Source organism: Herpailurus yagouaroundi, unplaced genomic scaffold, assembly GCF_014898765.1.
Source record: "Herpailurus yagouaroundi ecotype Mexico unplaced genomic scaffold, PumYag 159, whole genome shotgun sequence".
NCBI classification, from domain to species: domain Eukaryota; kingdom Metazoa; phylum Chordata; class Mammalia; order Carnivora; family Felidae; genus Herpailurus; species Herpailurus yagouaroundi.
In genome coordinates this window covers 34,479,630-34,496,953 of record NW_024412400.1, presented here as the reverse complement: position 1 = coordinate 34,496,953, position 17,324 = coordinate 34,479,630, and the positions used below count along the sequence as shown (strand labels likewise).

General features: G+C 36.3%; 1 protein-coding gene across 1 annotated transcript in view; it reads left to right on the top strand.

Moving 5' to 3' along the window:
• PIK3CB (phosphatidylinositol-4,5-bisphosphate 3-kinase catalytic subunit beta) overlaps nt 1–17,324 on the top strand; it is a 143,325-nt gene that overhangs the window by 25,838 nt on the left and 100,163 nt on the right. Inside the window, exons 2-3 of the mRNA XM_040480320.1 lie at nt 8,984–9,170; nt 14,516–14,741. Of these exons, the coding sequence (XP_040336254.1) occupies nt 9,000–9,170; nt 14,516–14,741 (397 nt within the window). The 5' untranslated portion in view covers nt 8,984–8,999. The remainder of the gene's footprint in view (nt 1–8,983; nt 9,171–14,515; nt 14,742–17,324) is intronic.

The window sequence follows — 17,324 nt, the reverse complement described above, 5'->3', positions numbered from 1 at the left end:
TTCTCTCTGTCTCTCTCAAAAATAAATAAACTTTAAAAAAAAAGAGGGACACCTGGGTGGCTGAGTCAGTTAAGCATCTGCCTTTGGCTTGGGTATGATCTCAGGGTTCGGTTCGTGAGTTCAAGTTCCACATGGGGCTCTCTGCTGTCGCCTCCAAGGCCACTTCCAATCCTCTGTTTCTCTCTCTCTCTCTGCCCCTCCCCAGCTCATGCTCCCTCTATCTCTCAAAATAAATAAACTTAAAAAAAGAGTCAGGCTCCCTTCTACCTGAGTGTTTATAAAGTTTGACAACAGTCTCAGTTATTAGTAAAATATTATTAATATGACACTTGCGGTAGAAAGTAGTATAACCTTGCAATATTATTTCCTTTGATAATTTACTCCTGGTTGAGAGTAACATTTCCAAGTCTCTATTTAAAAACAGTACTGCTGGGGCGCCTGGGTGGCGCAGTCGGTTAAGCGTCCGACTTCAGCCAGGTCACGATCTCGCGGTCCGTGAGTTCGAGCCCCGCGTCAGGCTCTGGGCTGATGGCTCGGAGCCTGGAGCCTGTTTCGGATTCTGTGTCTCCCTCTCTCTCTGCCCCTCCCCCGTTCATGCTCTGTCTCTCTCTGTCCCAAAAATAAAATAAACGTTGAAAAAAAAATAAATAAAAATAAAAACAGTACTGCTTAACAAGCATCTTTATTATCTTGCTGAATCATTGGATTTTTTGAATTAGTTGACATTTTTGAAAGTAAGGATTTTTCCCCTGAAATTGAAGATCAAGTAATTGATTTTGGAAACTGGTACGATGTTCCTTTAGTAAGCAAAGAGCTTGATTAACTTTAAAGCTAAATGATTAAACTTCCCTTTTGGTTGCATTTTGAGATGACATGAGAAAAATACTTTGCAGCTTATTTTGCTAGTTTAAAATTTTTAATTTATTTAAATGTTTCTAAAGATTTCTATTGTGAAATACATCATAGATACAGAAAAATACAAAAACATAAATGTGGAGCTTAGTGAATTTTTCTGAAGTGAAATTCTGTATTCTTTTTCCTTATATTGAAATTCATGGTTATCCTTTGACATTATGGGAGTTCTCCAGTCTGTGTAAATTTAATAGATGCCAATTTTATGGGAGTAGCAGTTACGTAAACAGTACAGTTCTGTAGTTTAAAATACATCATTTATGGAAGAAAATGCCTATACTGTTACTGTTACACAGTGAGGGTGAAGTGCTTAGGTTATAGGTGAGATTTTCATGTTCCTTTTCATACGACAGGAATTTATGGATTGGAGACAAAGTGGTATTAGGCAAAGCTTGATTCATTGCATGTGATGATGCAGTAAGAATTCTGTATGTTTCTTAATATTTTTCTGCTTTACTCTTATAGAAAGATACATCTGCTATAAAATATAGACTGAGATTTTGTAAAGCCATAGGCAAATAGGCTTAACTGAGTTAAGTAGACTTATATGAGTTCAATCCTTTCAGTTTTTTAATTTTAATGAGTTCTAAGAGATCTATATGCGTATGGCATTTTATCTGTATATTGGTAAATATTACCCTGACTTCATGTAAAGATGTCACCTTTGTGTGCTTTTTATGGATTTAGACTGTTCACTGAAAGACTACATTGAAGGCCATGTAAATTTTTCCTGTTAAGCATGATTTAAATCACATTTTCAATTTTCCAGTATATTTGTTCTACTAAGTGACTTCCATAGAATTTGTTTCTCTCATTCATTAATTCATTTACTCATATGTAAATATTTACTGAGACATAATGTGTTTCAAAACTGCACATAAAGAGCTGGAAATAATAGGACGTTGGGAGCTATTTGTAAGTAGTGAGCTTCAATGTAGTATGCTCCTGATTTGACGTAGATCTGCCCTATGCTTGGGTGCACAGAGGAGTATTAGGGAAGGATTCCAAGAGTCTAGAAGAGTAAGAGTTGATCAGGAGGTTATGTAGATGAGGACATTTTAGGGAGAGGGAATGATACATTTAAGATAGGAGGCAGAAGAGAGTATGGGATATGCTGGCAAGTATCAGTGGTTCATCATGGCGAGGTTAAGGACAGAATGTGTGAGAACAACAACAAGAAAGGAAGGAAGGTAGGAGTCTATGAATTCATTCCTGTAGTTCATATTAGTTATAACTACTTCATCAAGAAATTCTTAAATCTACCATAGTGCATTTTCCTCCAGTGCCCCAGAAATTCAGAATTTTATATCTGGAGAGTTAATGCTGTAGGGTGGTAAGGTGCAGTCTCTTTGAAAAGAATGCTATTCTGGGTTTCAGGCCTTAGGAAACCTCAGCGTTTCCAGCTGTCTGGTAAGGGTGAGATCTTAGAGGTTCTGTTTTTATAGTTTCATGCTCCTTTATTCCTATTGTTACACATTAGGTGATTTGGTTTCAGTTATGAGAGTCTTGGCCAAAAATCCATGCTGAAGAGTAGGGGTGTGTAAGGTTTATTATTATTGTAATTGTGTGACAGATGGCTGATGTTTCATAAACGTTTCTCAATTTTAAATGCTAACTTTTGTTTTTCCTCTCTCACCTTTTTTTTTTTTTTTTTTTTTTTTTAAACTCCTGATTCGTTTGTCGTAAATGCTGTGACTTGGTGTTCAGGAGTTGGCTTTTCCCCATGTTTGCATCATGGTAGATGAATATAGGCAAAGCATGGTCTTTATAATTTGGGGTAGCATGTTTTCTTGAACACCTGATATTTGCAAGGTTGAAAAGCTCCTCAACTAAAGACAGTCTCCACAGGCTGTTTTGCAGTGATATACCTAAAGCAATTCCAGGACCAGTAACTGTTAATGACACCTGTAGTAACTTCGTGTAGTTTTGTTCATGTTTATAAAAATATCAGTTTAGGGTGCCTAAGTATGAGGACTTCTCCATACACTGTGGTCAGAGATGTACTTTCAAAAGCACTGGGGCAAGCCCTCAAGGAGCTTATAGTTAACATAATGTGGTTTATTATGGTTAAATGTCTCAGACTTTTTTTTTCTGGTTTTTAATAGTTATTATGTAGAGGGTGGTGTGAGGCTCACCCTGCAGTTAGACTCAAGTTCAGATCCCAGGACTGCCACTTAGTAGCCATGGGATCTCAACCTCTTTAAGTTCCTCAAGGAGTAGTAATATTACCATAGGGTGGTAGTAAGTGTAAAATATAGAAATGCACATAAAGAACTTGCTGGAATGCTGGCACAGAGTAAGTACTCACCTTCAGCTATTTTATTTTATGGTTTATTTATTTATTTTGAGAGATAGAGAGCATGCCATCAGGGACACAAAGAGAGGACGGAAAGAATCTCAAGCAGGCTCCACGTTGTCAGCATGAGCCTGATGCAGGGCTTGATATAGTGAAATTGTGAGATCATGACCTGAGCCGGAGTCAAGAGTCAGACACTTTACTGAGCTACCCCGGCGTCCCTAAACATTTTTTTTAGATTTTATTATCCTGTGAGCTTTTTTTTTCTTTTTAATTGTAGGAGTGATATAATAATGTTTTGTCTTAAAGAATTACTAAATGGCTACTATGTGCTAATCACTTTTGGGGAAACAAAAGTTGAAAATATATAATTGACAGTTCAAAAGAACTTAGGGCCTTTGAATAAAAATAAAAAATAGTAATTAGCAGCAAACATTTATATTGGACTTACTAGGTTCCAGGTGTTCTTTCTTCAGTTTTTATAACTATGCTATAAGGTAGTTACTGTTGATTTCACCATTTCACAGATGAGGGAGCTTAAGCAGGGGGAAGATAGGGGTGCCTGGGTGGATCAGTCTGTTGAGCTTCCTACTCTTAATTTTGGTTCAAGTCACAATCTCACGGTTCATGAGTTTGAGCCCCTCTTCAGGTACCACGCTGTCAGCGCTTATTGGGGTTCTCTGTCTCCCTTTGTCTCTGCCCCCTCTCCTGCTTGCATTCTCTATCTCTCTCTCTCTCTCTCCTCTGAAAATAAATAAATAAAAAGTTAAACAGTAGGGAGAAGGTGTGTGATTTGCCCAAGATCTTTCAGCCAGTGAGGGATGGAACCAGCTTTCACAATGAAGCTGTTGGACTGCTCTGCCCACAGAAACTAGACTGCACATCAGAAAGGCTCAGGGCCTGCACGAGTGTCAGTGTGATGGGTTCAGTCTATGAGCTGTAACAGTTAGCAGAGAGAAATTAGTAAGGCTAGATGTTCAGGGAGGGAAGAGAGCTGTCATTTACTAGAATCTACTGTGTCTGGCTATAACACATTAGCTGCTTCAGTCTTCATGGTGATCCCAGGAGGCACATTTTATTATTTTCCCTTTTTTTAGTTATTGGACGCTCAGAAGTTTAAGTGACTTACTAAAACTCACATAGCTGGTAAGTGGTATAGATGGGATTTAATAAGACCTTTTTTCTTTTTAAAGTAAGCTCTGTACCCAGTGTGGGGCTTGAACTCATGACCTTGAGATTAAAAGTCACATACTCTGCTTACTGACTGAGCCAGCTAGATGCCCTAACAAAATCTTTTTGTTATTAAAAATTGCAAGTATACACAAAAAGAGAGGAGTAATGTAATGTACTTATCACCCAGCTTCAATAAGTATCAACATTTTGCTTTCTTGTTTAATCTGTTCTCAATTAAAAAAAAAAAAGCTTTATTGAAGTATAATTGCCATAAACTGCAGGTATGTAAAGTGTACAGTTGGATACATTTTGACATATGTACATACCCTTGAATCATCACCAAAGTCAAGGCAATGAACACATCCATCACTCCCAAGAGTTTCCTTATGTCCCTTTATAATCTCTCTTCCTGTTTCTCCCACCCACCCTTCCTCCTCGTCACTATAGACTGGTTTACATTTTCTAGAGTTTTATGTAAGTGGAATTATATAGCATGTACTCTTATTGTCAGGCTTTTTGCACTCAGCATAATTATGTTGAGATTCATTTGTATTGTTGAATGTTTCAGTAATGCTCCCCCCTTTCCGCTGTATAGTATTCCACTGCATGAATATCACAGTTTTTTATATCCATTTACCTGTTGATGGACATTTGAATCATTTCTAGTTTTTTGCCAATATAAATAAGGCCGCTATGGATAATTGTGTACAAGTTTTCGTGTGTTTATATGCCTTCATTTCTTTTTGCATAGCTTTAGAAGTAGGATGACTGGGTCATATGGTAGGTATATGTTGAGAAACTGCCAAACTGTTTTCCAAAGTAGTCATACTATCTAACATTCCCACCAGCAGTTTATGAGAGTTAGAACTCTCCTTTGTATCCTTGCCAACACTTGGCGTGATTGGGGTTTTTATTTTTACCTATTTATTTATTTGTTTGTTTGTTTTTCATTTTAGCCCTTGTATTAGGTATGTGGTAGTGTCACATTCTGGTTTTAATTTGTATTGACAAATAATATTGAACCCTTTTGCCCTCCATACATATTTTTCTCTTTTAAAGTAAGCTTCTATGCCCAAAGTAGGGCTTGGACTCATAACCCTGAGATCAAGAGTTGCATGCTCTTCTGGCTGAGCCAGCCAGGCAGCCCTAGCATCCATACATATTTGATGAAGTGTCTGTTCAGATCTTTTGCCAATTAAAAAATCTGAGTTTTATTTTCTTATTATTGTATGTTGAGAGTTCTTTATGTTTTCAGGATATAACCCTTCATTGACATGAAAACATTTTTTCCTACTCTGGGGCTTGCCTTTTTGTGTTGTAGACAGTATCTGGGTAAAGGCAGAAGTTTTGAGTTTTGATGATGCTTCATAGCTTTTTATTTTATGAATTGGGCTTATAGTATTATATCTAAGAAGTATGCAAAATCCAAGGTAAAGATTTTCTCCTATATCTTTTCTTTTTTTTTTTTTAATTTAACGTTTATTTTTGAGAGACCAGAGACAGAGTGCAAGTGGGGGAGGGGCAGGGGAAGAGGGAGACACAGAATCCAAAGCAGGCTCCAGGCTCCTAGCTGTCAGCACAGAGCCCGGTGAGGGGCTTGTACTCACAAACTGCAAGATGGTGACCTGAGCTGAAGTTGGATGCTTAACTGAGCTACCCAGGCGCCCCTTTCCTATATTTTCTTCTAGAAGTTTTAAAGTTTTGAGTTTACATTTAGGCCTATGATCCATTTTGAGCTAATTTTTACTTTTGGTAAGAGATAAGAATTAAGATTCACTTTCTTAGTATATGGATATCTGGATTTCAGCACTATTTGTTGAACAGACTGTCCTTTTTCTCATTGACTTACCTTCACACCTTTGTTGAAATCAGCTGTCCATTCACTTTTTTAAAAAATGAAATTTAAAGCAGATGCCAAACATAATGTCATTTTACCCTTGCATATACTTTGTTATGCATCTCTATCTGGCTCATTATTAGACTGATTATTAGAAACATAATCACCATGCCATTATTACTATTTTTTAAGATGAGGGATTTTTTTTTTTTTTTTAAGATTCCATTTTTAAGTAATCTCTGTGTCCAGTGTGGGGCTTGAACTCACAACCCCAAGATCAGGAGTCACATGTTCCACTGACTCAGCCAGCCAGGTGCCTTACCAACATGTCATTATTACACCTCGCAAAAGTAACAGTATTTCTTTAAAATGTAATCTAATATTTAAGTCATATTTAAATTTCCCAGTTTGTTTCAGAGATAGGTTTTTATAGATGATTTGGTGAAATTAGTGTTCGATTTGGCTGTCTCATAAATGTTTTTTTATTCTTTAGCAGTCCTTGCACCATTCTCTTTCCTTTTTTTTTTATTATTGATTAGCTTGTTTTGTTATTTTTTATTGCTTATATTATTGGTGATTCATTCTGTACTTGACTGATGCTTCCTTGAAGTCTTTAACTCCTTTCTCTATTTCCCCTATTTCTTGTAAACTGGTAAATAGATCAGATCTAGAGACTTGATTAAATTCAGGTTCAGTTTTTTTGTTTTTTGTTAAAATTTTTTTTAATGTTTATCCATTTTTGAAAGAGAGAGAGAGCACGTGCAGAGAGTGGCAGAGAGAGAGGGAGACACAGAATCTGAAGCAGGCTCTAGGCTCCAAGCTGTCAGCACAGAGCCTGACTCAGGGCCTGAACTCACAAACCATGAGATCATGACCTGAGCCAGTCAGAAGCTCATCTGACTGAGCCACTGGGGCACCTCTGTTTTTTGTTTTTTTAAATCAAGTGTATCCTATGGGTAGTGGTTAATCCTGTTCCATTCAAGAGGAGACCTATGTCTGGATTATTCTTAGGATTTAGATGGTGTCGACCTGATATGTTCATTGTAAATTTCCTCATCATCCTTTCACTTTAGTTTGTAAATTTGTTTTAGCATCCATTAATTATGCATTATTGCCTCAGTTTGTTGTTTGATTAGAAGTTGCAAGGTGGTGTTTTTCTAATTCTATCATTCTTTTTGTGTTTATGAGCTAAAGTTGTAATAATTAAGAAAAAAAAATTACCCTCATCAATTATTTGGTTACCCTGAAATAATTTAGCACAAGCTGGTTAAATGTTTGATTTATTTCCCCATTATTTTATTTTATTAATTTCTTTTTTAACTTTTATTTATTTTTGAGAGAGAGAGACAGAGTGCGAGTAAGCGCGCTAGCTGGGGAGGGGCAGAGAGAGAGTAGACACAGAATTTGAAGCAGGCTCCAGGCTCTGAGCTGTCAGCACAGAGCCTGACCCGGGACTTGAACTCAAAAACTGTGAGATCTTGACCTGAGCTGAAGTCGGCCACTTAAACAACTGAGCCACCCAGGTGCACTCAGGTTCTTTATCAGTTTTCAGAATAGTGTGAGTTGGTCTTAGCAGTCTCTGGTGGTGATCAGTGAAGCATTTGTTTCTTCTTATTAAGTCACCCATTTATATATATTTGATGTGTTTCAACTCATGGATGTCATGATTGCTTTTGATGCTGAAAATGGCTTTGAGTTAGCAATTGTCTCTTTTGGTATAACAATTTCATTCTTTGAATAAATGGGATTTGAATCTTGGTTTAATTAACTTCAGTGTCATGTTGTTCCCACTGTTATTGTTGTGCTTCCTTGCAGGAAGCCCTCAAGGAAATCCTCAAGGTGCAGTTGAGGGGTGCATTTATTGGAATAGGGGCTTGATTCCAGGAGTGTCAACATTTGTATGAACGTAGTTCTTTTTTTTTTTTTAATTTTTTTTTCAACGTTTATTTATTTTTGGGACAGAGAGAGACAGAGCATGAACGGGGGAGGGGCAGAGAGAGAGGGAGACACAGAATCGGAAACAGGCTCCAGGCTACGAGCCATCAGCCCAGAGCCCGACGCGGGGCTCGAACTCACGGACCGCGAGATCGTGACCTGGCTGAAGTCGGACGCCCAACCGACTGCGCCACCCAGGCGCCCCTGTATGAACGTAGTTCTAACAGCAGGAGGGCAGAAGATACTTGTGGTACAAAGGCCTGGGCTGTTCATTAGTAGGACAAGTATGACAAGTAAAGAAAAATAGGCTAGAGACATAGCACAAAGGACCTTGCCAGCTGGGTTAAGGGACTTGGTCTTTTTAATACTTAGGTGGTGGGTCATGACAAGTTCATGACATTTTCTTACATGAGGTTGATAGAAAATTATTTTTGAAAGAAGACCCTCTTGATTGCTATTTTCATTGAAGTTTGCAGAGAAGAACTCAGCCAAAGAAGCCAATATTATCTAAGTAAAACCTGGCAAGAATCACTTGTTGAATGGTTCTTAATTTCTTAGAAATCTGTAATCTTTAAACCTTTCATTTTTCACATGTGATATGTTGAATTTATGTTGAGTCAGTATGGTGTGTGTATATAATGTATGTAGTGATAACTGAAAGTGTTTTTAAATAATTTATTTCTGGTGGCTTACTCTTTAATTGGCCTCCTGTTATGTAATTGGCTATATTGAAATCCAAAGAGTAATTATGGATTAGTGGGCTTTATCATATTTTAATATAAGATTTGGCTAATTTTCTGTTTCACTACATTTTACTTAATAATTTCTAGGGCCTCATGGTTATGAATGTGCTTCAATTTCATAATGCCTCCTGCTATGGCAGACATCCTTGACATCTGGGCAGTGGATTCACAGTTAGCATCTGATGGCTCCATACCTGTGGATTTCCTTTTGCCCACTGGGATTTATATTCAGTTGGAGGTTCCTCGGGAAGCTACCATTTCCTATATTAAACAGGTATGTTAATAGGTAAAATTTTTATCAGTGTAGCTTACTTACTATATTATAGGCAATGTTATTTGTGTAAATCATATGGTCAGTTTGAGAGAAGATTAAGCTTTGGGTCACTACATATTAAAGATTTTGATATTTGCCTTGTATTTTGTGGACATATAAAACAGTCATTCTTACTGTCACTTTTAATCCATATGTGATACCTGATTTAAGAAAAATCAACTTACGTTGATTTTAAATGTTAGTTTAAAACATTTAAACATTAGTTTGAAACGTTAGTTTTAAATGCTCATTCAGGTTACTAAAAGGAATTTGACGTTGAAGAAAGTTTTGTGTTAAAATCTTTTTAACTGTCTCTTCCTTCCTCTTCCCTCCGTACCCCACTACTTTTCATGGTGACTATGGGGAGGAAAAAGTTTTCCCTCACTAGTGAATGGCGTGTCCTCCTTTGGAAGCAGTCTTTTTTTTTTTTTTTTTTAACGTTTATTTGTTTTTGAGAGAGAGACAGAGTGCGAGCAGGGGAGGAACAGAGAGAGAGGGAGACACAGAATCTGAAACAAGCTCCAGCATAAAGCCCTAATGCAGGCCTCAGACTCACCAACTGCAGAGATCGCGACCTGAGCCGAAGTCGGACGTTTAACTGACTGAGCCACCCAGGCGCCATCCCCACTTTTTTAAGTTTTTATTTAAATTACAGGTGGTTAACATACAGTGTAATACTAGTTTCAGGTGTGCAATATGGTGATTCAACACTTATATACAACACCCTGTGCTCCTCACAATAAGTGCACTCCTTAAGCCCCATCACCTGTTTCACCCATCCCCCCACCCACCTCCCTTCTGGTGAGCCTCAGTTTGGAAGCAAATTCTTTTACATAACAAGGGTTCCTTGTTTTGTTGGATTATTTTTTGAAGTGAATTGATGAGTGCTATTGATTTGTGAAGACTACGAAATGTAAATGAAATTATTTTCTAAACATTCTCTTTAATGTTTTCCAAATAGCTGAACCCAATATGAAAATCAGGGGTTATATTTTTAAGAAAAAGTTTTTATGACATATGTTTATGTTTTTATTTTATTTTTTTAAGTTTATTTATTTTGAGAGAGAGGGAGAGTATATGAATCCCAAGTAGCCTCTGAAATGCCAGCACAGAGCCTGATGTGGGACTCAATCTCATGAAGTGAGATCTTGACCTGAGCTGAAATGAAAAATCAGATGCTTAACTGAGCCACCCAGGACCCCTACCTAGCATAATATTTTCAAGTTCATCCATATATAATAATGAATCAAAATTTCATTCCTTTCTAAGACTTAGTAATGTTCCATTGTATGGATATACCACATTTTTTTATCTGTTCATCTTTTGATGGGCATTTTGGTTGTTTATCTTTTAGCTATTGTGAATAATGCTACTATGTACATTGGTATACATATCTTTTTGAGTCCCTGCTTTCATTTTTTTGGGGTATATGTCTGGAAGTGGAATTTTTATATCATATGGTAATTCTTTTTTAACTTGAAAAAAATTTTTTAATGTTTATTTATATTTGAGAGAGAGAGAGACAGAGCGCAAGCAGGGGAGGGGCAGAGAGAGATGGACACAGAATCTGAAGCAGAATCCAGGCTCTGAGCTGTTAGCACTGAGCCTGACATGGGGCTCAAACCCATGAGCCATGAGATCATGACCTGAGTTGAAGTTGGACACTTAAGGAACCAAGCCACCCAGGCGCCCCTGTTTTAACTTTGTAAAGAACTGCCAAAGAGCTTTCTACAGCAGTGATACCATTTTTCATCCCCACTAGCAGTACACAAATTTTCTGGTTTCTCCACATTCTGGCCAACAGTTGTAATTTTTGTTTTTGTTTTTTTAATTTTTAATTTTTTATGTTTAGTTTTGAGAGAGAGAGAATACGAGCAGGGGAGGGTCAGAGAGAGAGAAGGAGACACAAAATCTGAAGCAGGCTCAAGGCTCTGAGCTGTTAGCACAGAGTCCAACATGGGGCTTGAACTCATGAATTGTAAGATCATGACCTGAGCCAAAGTGGGACGCTTAAACCAACTGAGCCAGCCAGGTGCCCCTATTTTTTTTTTTTTTTTAATGTTTATTTGTTTTTGAGTGAGAGAGACAAAATGGGGGGGGGGGGGGGGGGCGGCGCCCAGAGAGCCAGGGAGACACAGAATCTGAAGCAGGCTCCAGGCTCTGAGCTGTCAGCACAGAGCCTCACGTGGGGCTCTAACTCATGAATCACATGATCATGACCTGAGCAGAAGTTGGATGCTTAACTGACTGAGCCATCCAGGTGCCCCTGTTTGTTTTTGATAATAACCATTTTTATGTCTGTGAAGTGGTATCTTATTGCAGCTTTCCTTTGCATTTACCTCGTGACTAATGATGTCAAGCACCTTTTCTTCTTCTTAATGGCCATTTGTAGAATTGTCTATTCAAGACTATTGCACATTTTTTCACTTGTCTTTTTTTTTGTTACTGAGCCGTAAGAGTTCTTCAGTTATCCTGAATATTAATCGCTTATCAAATGTATAATTTGCAAACATCTTCTCCCATTCTTTGGTTTGCCTTTTCACTATCACATTAGTGTCTATTCATATATGAATTTTGTAAAATTTTGATGAAAATCCAGTTTCCCTATTTTTTCTTTTGTTGTCCATCACTCCTTTTTCATATATAAAACTGAATCTGAGAATTAGCTATGAGTTTTATCCCCAGTTTGTTATTTTCAGCTTTGGCTTTTGTACTGGCTGCAGTTAAAATTTATCATCCACCTTGTCATTTATATAGTGATCTTTTACATGATCTCATCCAGGAGACTTGGGGGAAGTGATATGAGATTGTGCTTATTTATACTGATAGAGCAATGCTAATTAATGAAGATAACCCTGATGAATAGAAAATAATGCAGGAAAAATAATACAAATTTTGTATGGGAGTGATGATATATATGTTAAAATTTTTTCTATTTTCTGATTAGATGTTATTTATATTCATAAGAATGTTAAATATGGATGTCTTCATTGATTCTTAGCCTTCAGAGATATTCACTTAAAAAAATTTGAAGTATAGTGGTACCTGGGTGGCTCAGTCGGTTAAGCATCTGATTTCAGCTCAGGTCATGATCTCATGGTTTGTGAGTGTGAGCCCCGCATCAGGCTCTGTGCCGACAGCTCAGAGCCTGGAGTCTGCTTCAGATTCTGTGTCTCCTTCTCTCTCTGCCCCTCCCTTGCTCACGCTCTGTCTCTCTCAAAAATAAACAAACATTAAAAAAATAAAAAAAAATTGAAGTCTAGTTGACATATTATATTACTTTTAGGTGTACAACCTAGTGATTCAATAGTTAAGTACATTTTGAAATGCTCACCATGATAAGTGTAGTTGCCTTCTGTCACCATACAAAGTTATTGCAATTTTATTGACTATGTTTTTTCTTCTGTGCTTTTCATCTCGTTGGGTTACTTATTTTATAAATGGTATTTTTGTACCTTGTATTCCCCTTCACCTATTCCACCTGTCCCTTCTGCTCCTCCCCTTTGACAGCCACCAGTTTGCTCTATGTATTTATGAGCCTCCTGTTTTTGTTTTTTAGATTCTATGTATATATGAAATCATACGGTATTTATCTTTCTCTGACTTATTTCACTTAGCATAAGACGAGGTTTTTTTTTTTTTGATGTACTTATAAATGGCATTGTTTTTAAATTTCTCTGCAAGTGTACAGAAACAACAGGTTTCTGTATATTAGTTTTGTATTCTGCAACTTTATGGAATTCATTTATTATTTCTAATCGTTTTTTGTGGAATCTTTAGAGTTTTCTATATATAGTATCATGTCTTCTATAAATAGTGACAACCTCACTTCTTCCTTAACAATTTGAATGTTTTCTTTTTGTCTGATTGCTGTGACTGGGACTTGTAGTATGGTGTGTTAAGGTGGTGAGAGTAGATATTTTTATGTTGTTTCTGATCTTAGAGGAAAAGCTGTCAGCTTTTCACAATTAAGTATGATGTTAGCCATGGGTTTGTCATATATGACTTTATTATGTTGAAGTATATTTTCTCTCTTCCCACTTGTTTTTATCATGCAGGATCATGAAATTTTGTCAAATGCTTTTTCTGCATCTACTGAGATGATTAGATGGTTTTTATCTTCCATTTTGTAAATGTGGTATGTCATATTGATTGATTTGTGGATAATGAACCATCTTTGCATCCTTGGAATGCAGGGATTGTGGTGAATAAACTTTTAAATGTCTTGCTGAATTTGCATTGCTAATATTTTGTTGAGGATTTTTGCAGCTATGGTCATTGGGGATATTGGTATGTGGTTTTCTTTTTTTGTAGTGTCTTTGTCTGGTTTTGGTATCAGGGTAATACTGGCCTTGTGGAGTGAATTTGGAAGCATTCCTTTTTTTTAGATGAGTTTGAGAAGGATTGATAGTAAATCTTTTATGAATGGTGGAATTCACTGGTGAAGCCGTCTGGTTCTGGATTTTGTTTGTTGGGAGTTTTTTTTTCTTTTGATTTTTTTTTAAAGTTTTTTTTTTTTTTTTTTAAGTTTATTTATTTTGAGAGAGAGCAAGCATGAGCAGAGTAGGGGCAGAGAGAGAATAGAAGCAGGTGCTGCGCTGCCAGCACAGAGCCTAACATGGGGCTCTCACGAACTGTGAGATCATGAGCTGAGCAGAAATCCAGAGTTAGACACTTAACTGATTGAGCCATGTAGGTGCCCCTTTTGGGAGGTTTTTTTTTTTTTAATTACTGATTCCATTTTGTTACTGGCAATCAGTCTGTTTAGAGTATCTGCTTCTTTCTGATTCAATGTTGGAAGATTGTTTCTAGGAATTTATCCATTTCTAGGTTTTCAAATTTGTTGGCACATGATTTTTTGTAGTAGTCTCTTATAATCCTTTATATTTCTGTGGTGTCAATTGTAACTTCTCTTTCATTTCTGATTTTGAGTTCTCACTCTCTTTCTTGATGAGTCTGGCAGATACTCAATGATTTTGCTTATGTATGTGCATTTTATGTGCATTATACTATTACATTAACTACAAAAATGGGTTAATAGTATACATATTCTACTACAAGTTGGCATTTTAAAAAAAACAACCTTAATATATCTTGGACAGTTTCCTATGTTACCTTTTATTTTTATTTTCACAGATGTATAGTACTTTATTATTGATTTAGTCAGTCCTTTATTGCTAAACACTTGGCTTGTTCTATGTTTTTGAGTTTTACAAAGAGTGCTGTAGTAAGTATCTTTGTAGATGTATTTTTATACACTTGAGCAAGTTTTTCTGTTCCAGAAAGTGTCTAATTTTTTCCTGCAGATGTTATGGAAGCAAGTTCACAATTACCCAATGTTTAACCTCCTTATGGAAATTGACTCCTATATGTTTGCATGTGTGAATCAAACTGCTGTATATGAGGAGCTTGAAGATGAAACAAGAAGGCTCTGTGATGTCAGACCTTTTCTTCCAGTTCTCAAATTAGTGACAAGAAGTTGTGACCCAGGGGAAAAATTAGACTCAAAAATTGGAGTCCTTATAGGAAAAGGTAATTTAAGTACTTCCTAGTATGAATTCTTACCATGTTTGTTGCTATGTGTATAAACATGTAGTAAGTATAATCTAAGACATTGTAGAGTATGTCCCAAGGACCAATGCTTGTCTGTAAATTGTTAACCAGTCTGAGATCAGGTAAGTGTAAAAATTGAGAGTAAATGTTTATAAATTCCTGTAGCAATGTGATATTGCCACAGTATCCCAGGGGTTATATTTTTTGCATCCTTTTCTAGTGACTTATTTTTATTTGCAAAATAATGTTTCTTGGCAGATTGGAAAGAAAAAAGTTGTTCCTTTGTCTCACGTAGTTTGAGAAGAGATACCTTTTCTGAGAGATACATTCTCTGTTTCTTTTAAATGCCTCTACAGTATAAACACAATTTATATACAACTCTCTATACCAACCAAGATTTTAAGCTGATTGATAAATTCCAATATTATTGACAAATTTTACTCCTTAATTTTTCTTTAAGTAGAGTTATTTTTGTAGTGAGTGAAGATAAATTATGTCCATGTTCTTCTTTGCAAATTAATTCCAGGGAGAATTGTGAATAACAAAGAAAATATGGTACAGTCTTGCTGTAATAATCATAGCTGTCTCAGGGGCAATGGGATATCAGTATCCTGCTTTAGACAAGATACTAACTTGAGTTAAGTACTATAAGAGGTTAACTCTGGAAGAGACTTGAAGTTTGTTTGTTTGTTTATTTTTGAGTAGCAGTTTTTGGTTGTTTTCATTATTTTATTTTACTTTATTTTATTTTATTTTATTTCATTATTTTATGTTATGGTATTTTATGTTATTTTATGTTATGTTATTTTAATTTAATTTAGTTTAATTTATTTAATTTATTTTATTTAATTTATTTTTTTTTTAACTTTTTTTTTTTAACGTTTTATTTATTTTTGAGACAGGGAGAGACAGAGCATGAACGGGGGAGGGTCAGGGAGTGAGGGAGACACAGAATCCGAAACAGGCTCCAGGCTCTGAGCTGTCAGCACAGAGCCTGATGCGGGGCTCGAACTCATGGACAGTGAGATCATGACCTGAGCTGAAGTCGGACGCTTAACTGACTGAGCCACCCAGGTGTCCCTGTTTTATTTTAATTTAGAGACTTGAAGTTTAAATACAAAACCAAAATATCGACTGGTGGTTGTTGGATTTGGATTGGCCTCTGTATTGATTAAATTCACTATTACAGGATAATATAATACCATCCCATTTAGGATTATACGTATCTTCAAGATAATCTAGTGCCATCTCCTCCAAGAACCATGCCCTGTGAGATTGCATTCTTTGATGGTGACCTATAGCAATTCAGGCTAACTAATGATTACAAATGTGGGACTACACTCTTCCCTCTGAGTACATAGAACAGAACCTTGTTGATTTACTGAATGACAGCCTGGTATTCAAAAAGTGGTGTTTTTTTTTTTTTTTGTAATTTTTTTTTTTTTAAGTTTATTTATTTATTTTGAGAGAGAGAGCACAAACACATGTGAGCAGGGGGAAGGGCAGAGAGGAAGGGAAAGAGAATTTCAAGAGGCTGCATGCTCTTAGGGTAGAGCCCAACTTGGGGCATGAACCCACGAACCTTGAGATCACGACCTGAGCTAAAATCAAAAGTCAGATGCTTAATAGACTGAGCCACTCAGGCACCCCTTAAAAAGGTTAATTACTTCAGAGGATAACTAGTTTGCTTTAGGCAATATTTTTTCCCCCTTAAATAGGTTTGTAATTATTTACCATACAAAATTTTATTTTTTCCCTAAAATTTTATTTATTTATTGTTAAATAATTTTCATACTCAACATGGGTCTTGAACGCACAGCCCCAAGATCAAGAGTCACACACTCCACCAAGTGAGCCAGCCAGGTACCACCCAAATTTTCTTATATATTAATGACCTCAGTAGAGAGCTTTCCTTTCTATTTGCCAGAGCTCCAAAGATCTTTTTGATAAATTTTAAATTCTCCATTACAAAAAATCTCCCCTTTGAATTGAAGAATATATGGAAAAGTAAAAAGAATAAACACAGTCTTATCCAAGACAAGAATATTCACTGGCAATATTGAGATATATAGTTTTTTCCAAATGGCTGTGTGTGTGTGTATGAAGATATATAACTTTTGTATATTCTATACTGATGAAAGGAAGTAGATCATAACCACACTGATTGTTAAGGAAGCTAAAATATTTGATAACCCAAAAGGTTAGCACCAGAGAGAGAGCTAACTTTTGTCAGGATATAGTTATCTTTTGAGATGTAACATGTTTTCAAAATTGAAATCTGCACTCTCTTCTAGTCGTGATCTCCAAAATATATGAGCTCATTAGCCACTATTAACCTCTACATAAGCTTGCCAGACTTAGCAAATAAAAATATAGTAGATTGAGATATTAAATGGGATATACTTCCTGATAAAAATCATTCATTGTTTATCTAAAATTCAAATAGAATTGAGCATGCTGGTTTTTTATTTGGCAACACTGACTTTGCCCTGCCACAATGCAGGGATTATATAGATGTAGGTATAGGTATAGGTATAGATGTAGGTATAGGTATAGGTATAG